The 8,300-nt window shown below is 48.0% G+C and overlaps 1 protein-coding gene across 6 annotated transcripts in view; it reads right to left on the reverse strand.

Annotated features, from left to right (window-relative positions):
• LOC116833699 (uncharacterized) overlaps window positions 1-8,300 on the reverse strand; it is an 80,521-nt gene that overhangs the window by 53,735 nt on the left and 18,486 nt on the right. Inside the window, exon 1 of one of the 6 annotated variants that reach the window (XM_075065909.1) lies at window positions 3,816-3,844. The exons of 4 other annotated variants lie outside the window; for them this stretch is intronic. Coding sequence is in view for 1 of the 2 variants with exons in the window: in XM_075065907.1 (XP_074922008.1) it covers window positions 6,135-7,573 (1,439 nt within the window). In the remaining variant the exon portion in view is untranslated. Of the gene's footprint in view, window positions 1-3,815; window positions 3,845-5,874; window positions 7,574-8,300 lie in introns of those variants that run through there. One more of the 6 variants, XM_075065907.1, reaches the window with a different exon arrangement.

Here is an 8,300-nt window from a genome sequence, read left to right on the forward strand (position 1 = left end):
CTCTATTTAGGATTCTCTCTCTCTCCTGAAACAGTGCTCTCTGGGCTGCCTGTTCCCCATGCAGGATCCCATCTCTGTCCCAGCCCCATGACCACTGGAGGTTTTATACCCATGTCACACTCTGGGCTGGGACAGCAACTCCACAAGTTGTTTATAGAAAACACCGACAACAAGCAGCAAACCTCAGTCCCAGCCGGAAAAGTGGAGCAAAGTTGCCCACAGATTTTCCTGCACTCCTTCCCACTTGGTGTCAAGGCTGAGCTCCAGGTCTATCTCAGTGTTAGGGGTAATCTGCACTAGAAGTGCTACAGGTCCCTCTAGTGCTCAAGACACCAAGCTAACATTCAAGATGCTCTAAGCAGATGGGAGAGAACTGGCCTGTCAGCATAACACCTGCACCTCTATGAGAAGCGAAAGCTCTCCCGCCAACATAGCTCAGTCTACACCAGCACTTCGGCTGGTCTATTTTACATCTCTCAGGGATGTTGATTAGTGTTCTGGTAAGTGATAAGTTCGAGTGTAGACAGGCCCTGGGTGGCATTAAAATCCCACTTACTTGTCCAGGGACACAAATTTGAATTATTAAAAAAAATAGGGCATTTTAACAGGAAGTAGCTGACATCTCTGATCCCTGCTGTGATAAATGAAGGGGTTGGGGGGTAGCTCTCTTTTATGGACACCCAGCCAGCCAGTTAGCTATGAAGTCCCGCTTGGTCGCTGTTCTTTGCTTGCTTTACCTGTAAAGGGTTAAAGTCCCCCAGGTAAAAGAAAGGGAGTGAGCACCTGACCAAAAGAGCCAGTGGGAAGGCTAGAACATTTTAAAATGGGGGAAAAACTTCCTCTGTTGCTGTTATCCAGGAAAGAGGGGAACAGGGAGCAGTTATGCTGTGAGAAGCTTTAAGCCAGGTATGATCGCAGATAATCAGATCATACTTAGAACTACTTATTTGGAACCCCCAAATGTGTAAGTAAATCAGGAGTGTTTAGAAAGATGCAATTAGGTTTATTTCTGTTTTTCTCATGGCTAGTGGACTCCTTTGTGCTAACCCCGCATGCTTTTGTTTGCTTCTAAACTTTAAGCTGACCCCCGCCCCCAGTTATTTTGAGTGCTTAATATTTGGAATTGCTTTTTTAAAATCTAGCAAAAGCCTAAGTTCCAGATGTATGTTCTTTCTTCTTGTTTTTAATAAAATTTACCTTTTTTAAGAACAGAGGGAAGAAAAATGAAATGCACCAACTAGAAAATGGGAATAAGCCTGCAGCATACAGGCAAGAAAGACTGTGGTTATACGGATCACGAATTGAATGTAGCCGACAATATCATACTGCCTCTAAAAAAGCCTAACATTAGACCAAAATACTAATATGGGATTACTGTCACTTTGGCCAAAAAATACAGGATTCCAGATGCTCACTAACTCGTTCGATCCTAAATTCACTTAACCCCTTCCACCTGGGTTCCCTCTCAGATAGTTCCCATCTTCATCTTCTGTGACCCGTACATACACATCTTCCCCTGCTCTATGCTGAGATCATCACTGCTTGGAGTTTGTTCCGCTTCAGAGAAAACCTCACCGCTAAGCATTTCTATGCACAGCACTGGCGACACTCCATAGTGCACATCACTCTTGTGCCAAATTAGCATACTATGGTGAACTAATAGGCAACTGTTTCATGGAAACATGCAACTGCACTTATGGTCAACACTCCTGTCCAGCAGTAGCAGATATGAGTTGCAAACAACCTGGCACCTGGGAAAGGGCCGACAGACATGACTGCGTAGCTGAACGGATTGGCGGCAAGATGTTGCAAATGCTAGGGGGGATTTCTCCTTACCTAGGAGAGTACTCTACTATGGCCCACACCCGCTCCCTCTGATGAAGTTACATAGGAATTAAACACTGTACTGGCTAATCAGAGTCTGGGCTTGGTGACTGTAAATTGACTGATACTATTGAGGAGGTACCCAGAGCAAAGCTTCCAACCCAAGCATGAATACTTACACTGCACTTTAGCCCCAAGCCTAGTCAACTGACCCAGACAGCGCAGAGCAAGCAAATGAACCAGTATACACCAGCTAAGGAATCCATCTGTCTTTCTCCTAACTGTGTGTTGGCTGGACTTTCATCTCTAGCCTGCGCAGAAACACACACCAATCTCAGCTCTTGGAACTGCAAGAGCCAGAATTCTCTTCATTAAACTGTGGAGCATATTGACCATGGGAAAGTGTGTCCTCTTGAAGAATATGCATTCTCACTTTTACCGTTATCGCCAGGTATAGAGACCAGGAGTGAATAACATCTTTATTGACAACTTCTGTCGTGCAGAATGAGCACTTCCTTTCCAGACCTGAAGAAGCTCTGCTGTGCCAAAAGCTTGTCTCTCTCTCAACCAACAAATTGGACCAGTAAAAAAAATTACCTCCCAATTTTGCTCGCCCATTTGAATTGGTGCTTGCCAACGAAACATGCCTCTATCCTCCACACCAATTTAAACCCTCATCAAACCCCATAAGACACCTCTCTACCAACCACTATACCCAATGCTCTCTCCAAGTAAACTATCCAGTGACTGGGGTCTGATCTCACAATGCAGCTCCCACCTAACAACCAGGTTGGTAGGTCCCACATGACTGTCTGTAAAGTCGCCTGCTCCTCGTCCAGCAGTTTTGCCCACTCCGCTGAGGAAATACATGGCCACACCTCAAAACGCACCACAACTCGAAAGGCAAACAAACCAACTCAGCATGCAAGTTTACACACTATAGAGGAATAGCTGTTGCAGGTCAGATTACAAGTTCCACGCAACTGGGGGCCCTGGAGCTTGGAAGTTTCTACCATATACTATGGTTGCAGTTTGTCTCAGGAACAAAAATTAATGGACGAGTTCTGCGGCATGCTGAGTGTGTTACAGGTGGTCACTCCCAGTAAGCCCTTCCCTGGGTATCCTCTTTCTGGCGAAATGGGTTACACTTGAAACCAGTTAAGTTCCAGATATTAGATAGACAAGGTGGGATATAATCTCTCTTTACTCGACCCAAACTTATGTGTTCTTGAGCTACACAAGCAGTACTAAAGCCCCAGCTCCAGCAGAAAGCCAAATGTTGCACCGCAATTAACTGCCCAGCTGACTTATCAGTCGCCACGCTTGCTGCGATTTTGAGTTGCTGTCTAGACAGACCCTGGAAGCCCAGCAGAGACTGTAGCCAAGCAGAGCCCAGCTTTTCGCTCTGGGCTCTGGTAATCCCCAACCGGAAAGTCACAGAAGAACCTCACCCCCATTGTTACCCATGGACTCAGTGCCAACCTCCAGCGCATCGCCATTTGCCAGTGGTGCGCGCCCCAGCCTGTCTCTAACCCAGTCTAGGGTGACCAGATGGCCTGATTTATATGACACTCCAAATTTGGGTCTTTTTCTTATATAGGCTCCATTACCCCCCATCCCGTCTCAATTTTCACGTTGCCGTCTGGTCACCTACCTGATCTCCACGAGAGGCTGTCCCAGCCAGCACACAAGGCCAGAGAACTGCCCACAGGACCCCCCAGCCCCGCCGTGCGGCTCGCGGGAAGGGGCGACCCGGCAGCCCCCGCAGCCACGCCCCGAAGCGCCCGCCCGCCCCCAGCAGCGAGCAGGGGTCGGTCGCTCTCCGGCTGGGCGCGACCTTCCGGCTCCGCGCACCAAAACCGCCCCGGGGTTGTCCGGCCCCAGGCCGGTCGCTCCGCCCCCAGCAGCTCCCTCCCCAGGCGCGATTTCCAGCCGTCTGCGCTGTTTCCCCTCCCTCCGCGCCGCCCCGGCTCGCCCCCGGCCCCGCTCACGCAGCTGGGCTGCAGCCTGCAGGGGGCTCGCTCCGCTCGGGCCCGGCTCGCCCCCAGCTCCGCGGCGGGCACGAGAAGTCCCTCCCGAGGCCCGCCCACCCGCAGCATTACTGCGGCGTGTCTAGGCTGGAGACTCGGCTCGTTGGCGGAAGCAGGGCAGAGAGCCCTAGGGGAGACGAGTGAAGTCGTCCGGGTTGTTGTCGGCTCCCGCCCGCCCTTCTGCAAAGCGGTATTGGGAGGGCAATGTTCCATGGCTGGCACCTGGGTGTGGAACCACTTCCGCCGGGGGCGGCCGCTCCTGCACCCCTCCCCTGAAGTTTCCAGCCCCCGCGTTCAAAGAACATTTCTTAGTCATCATCAGGGAACGCCTCTTCAGACATTACCAGAATAGAATATGGGTTAGATCATACATGCTGTCTTAGTAAATTAATAAATTTTAATAATTATTCAAATCTGGAGCTGGAGAGAGTGGCTGTAAGTATAAATACGTCTCCTGGCAGCCCAGTCCACTTGTGAGACAAGAATATGCCATCCTGGACTGATGCCCATGTTGCCCCCCCACACTCTCCAATATCTACCACGTTCTATGTGTAGCTGTTTGACAGCCATACACATGCATGAAAAAAAAAATCAACAAAAGCAATGGTCATCCAAATTGATGCAGATCAGAGGTATGTGCATATAATTATAGACATAAATTCAAAAATCTCTATGACTACGTCCTTGGTCGTAAACAAATTAAGAAAGAAAAAGGCTAACTCTAGCGAACTGTCTGCAGGGCGAAAATAAAGAAGTCCTTGTGGCACTTAAGAACTAACAAATTTATTGCATAAGCCTTTTACAGGTTTGACCGCTCATACGAGTGTGGAGTGAAAATACAGTAGCAGTGTAAATAACAGCACCATAAAGAGGAGTGCCTTCCAGTGGGAATCAGTGCTACATGAGCTAATACAGTCACTGATTGGCATTCTCCACATTGACAGAAGAATAATGGTTCCATTATCATTCTCTAAGCACTGTCTGGTTTGTCAATGTACTGCAAGAGGCATGCTGCACCCTGATTGAATTCTCGTTAGCACTACAATCAAATAATTTTTCTCTGCGGATATTCATGCCTTCTGTCAACTGTTGGAATGGATCACATCACCTGACTGTATGCTATACAGACTAACACGCTACCCCTTCAGAAACCTGTCTTCGGCACTTACAATTTCACTCTTCAAACTAATGAGCACATTGACTGATATGGTGATTCTCCTCATTTAGAACAGAAACTTCCAAATTCCACAGACCTACACACTTTTTCTACCATTTATTGCACCACAGCAGTTTAACTGGCAATAGACTGCACACAAGGTACATAATCAAGACACATTTCACTACTTACCTAGCACACAGTTCATAGTGGCAAACCTTAAGAAGACATCTTGATCTGACAGAGTCCATAACAATGACAAAGGTTAGAACAATTAAACACAATAAATTAGCACAATACAAGCTTAGCATGAGCCACAGATATTCGGAGATTTTAACTATTTCCAAAGCCTAACACCCCATTCTAGAAGGGAATAACATTTAAAATCATACAACTAATGCAATGCAGCTGCATAACCTGTTCCAAAAGAAGCAGGATGGAAAAGGGAGATAGCTCAGGTTTGAGCATGCCTCTTAAACCCAGCTGAAGCGCAATCCTTGGCCATTAGGGAATCTGGCACAATCAGTACTTTCCTGCTAGTTAAGCAGGGGGCTGACTCAATGACTTTATCAAGTCCCCTCATCTTAGAATTGGATATCTCCCAATATATATTTGTTTGTTAATAAGTAAGGCAGCACGCAGGGGGGGAAATTACAGTCTTCACTCTACACACATGGCAGTGCAGCCATTTCAGACTGATCATTCTCTATTATTTATTCCCTCCAAATATGGGACAACATTGACATAAATGTCGGATTCGACAGAGAGGCATGGCTGATTTCCCCACTGAGGAACAGGAACTGGCTGGTACTGCTACTCAATTTGTTGGGTGTCTGACTGATTTGGACTCCAAAGTCAGTCCTGACACCAATCATTTCTGTCCTAGCTGCAGCCCATAATGCCCACAATGGAATGTTTCAGTACCTCTAGGGTTAAATGCTCCCATCTCCAGGACTACACAAAATCATTTTAACAAACCCAGCACCTAAACTCGTGTCTACTTAGTGAAGAGGTGGGAACATTTCAGAGTGGGAGCAAGTTCTCCCTCTTTTATAGGCTTTGGGAACAGGGTGAAGTGAGAGAATGAAGAAGTTCCCTCCATCAAACACCAGGGTCAGGAGTCTCTATTCTGAGTGGGTGCTCTGGTGTTTAGTAAGATATGCTGAGCGAGCAAAGCGCTTCCCACACTGAGTGCAGGAATATGGTTGCTCTCCTGGGTGGGTTCTCTGATGCTGAGTAAGAGATGATGAACGAGCAAAGTGCTTCCCACACTGAATGCAAGAATATGGTCGCTCTCCTGAATGGATTTTCAGATGTTCAGTAAGAGATGACGAGTGAGCAAAGCACTTCCCACACTGAGTGCAGGGATAGGGTCGCTCTCCTGAATGGATTCTCTGGTGGTTGATGAGGCCTGACGATTGGGTGAAACTTTTCCCACACTCAGTGCAGCAATAGGGCTTCTCTCCAGTGTGGATTCTCTGGTGGCGAGTGAGATGATGTATATAGACAAAGCCTTTTCCACAGTCACTGCAGCGATGGAGTTTCCCATTGTGCACTCTCTGGTGTTTAAAAAGACTGTTTGAATGACGGAATATTTTCCCACACTCAGCACAGGGATGGAGTCTCCCCGGAGTATGGGTTTCCTGGTGTCTCCTGAGACTTTGAAGGAGACTGAATTTTTTCCCACACTTAGCACAGCAATGGGGCTGCTCCCCAGTGTGGATCATCTGATGTCTGATCAGATGTTCTCGTAGGCAGAACTTTTTCCCACACTCGTGGCACAAGAAGGGTCTCTCTTCGCTGTGGATTTTCTGGTGCCTAGTAAGATTTGATGTAAGTTTGAAGCCTTTCCCACATTGGTTACAGCGATGGGGTCTCTTTTCTGAGTGGATTCTTTGGTGATTACGCAATGTTGACGAATCCATAAATTGCTTTCCACACTCAGTGCAGGCATAGGGTCTCTCTCCTGAGTGGATTCTCTTGTGGATGGTAAAAGCTGATAAGTATAAGAATCTTTTTCCACACTCAGCACAGTGATAGGGTCTCTCTCCAGTGTGGATTCTCTGGTGGACAATGAGATTCGATAACTGGTGGAATATCTTCCCACATTCAGAACAGGGATGGTCTCTCTTCTTTCTGTGAGCTTTCCCATGTGCTCTGAACTCCTTCTTTCTCCTAAAGCTCTCCCCACACTCGCTACAGTAATACAGTTCCTTTTTCCTATGAACCATCCAGTGGTGACTTATCAGGTCTCTCTGCACCTTGAATTCTTCCCTGCGCACACGGCAGGTATATAGGCTCTTTCTGGACTCCGCTTTTCCCATTGCAGGCTTTGGATCTGGCCTGGATTTCCTCTGATGGCCTCTTGAGGTTGCTGGCTCCTTCCTGGTCAGATTTTTCCTCTGCCTTTGTGGCCTCCCCTGCCTCTTGTGATGTCTTCCCCACTTAGATTTCTTGGAATGGTTCTTCCCTGATGTCCCTGAGAAAGGCCTGAGTGGCTCCAGGTTACCAGTCTCTTTCTCAGGAGTAGGCCCCTCAGCTCTGTTCAGGTTCCTCGCCCATGCTTGGTGGGGAAGAGAATTCAGATGTTATTTCTTGTGCTCCTCACAAAGAGAAACAACTAACATTCCCAGCAGCCCTATGCCTCTCCCCTCAGAGCAGGGTTGGTCATCAGCAGTTGAGTGCAAAAGTCCAAACTCCTAGGGGCCCCAGTGCTGGGGAAGGAGGAGATGGTCAGTATCCCACAGGCCCTGATAATAGCCCTCCCAATAAACCTGGAAATCAGCCCCCACAATTCTCTCCCTACTCTGAGGCCCATCTTACTGGGGAGAACAGCAACACCGCACACCAGCACTGAGACCCCTCTCCCGAGCGACACACACAGCGAACACTCACACTGTGATGGGATCTGAATGGCTCCATGTTCTATGGAAAATGGGGGCGGGGGGAGAGACTGGGGAAATCTGCATAAGGGGAGAGATGGAGTTTCTAGGGGGATATCAGGGTGAGGAGCTGTAGCACCTCTCATGTTTGGGCTTCAATCCCTATTGTAATGCTCTGTGAGGGGAGACTTTGCAGCTGATGGACTGATGCGATCCGAAATGAGCTCTCCAGCTCCCACTGGTGAAAGGACAGAGCTGGTTCCCACCGCTCCAGGAAAGAGCATTTGTGTGAGGTAAGAAGCACCAGGAGCTTTCATGCTGACCATCCAGATCTCCTCTGCATCTGGAAAATCTGCATCAAGAAAAAGGCCATTGATGACATCATATGGACCGAACGAACATCACTGA

This window comes from Chelonoidis abingdonii, chromosome 4 (assembly GCF_003597395.2).
Source record: "Chelonoidis abingdonii isolate Lonesome George chromosome 4, CheloAbing_2.0, whole genome shotgun sequence".
Taxonomy (NCBI): domain Eukaryota; kingdom Metazoa; phylum Chordata; order Testudines; family Testudinidae; genus Chelonoidis; species Chelonoidis abingdonii.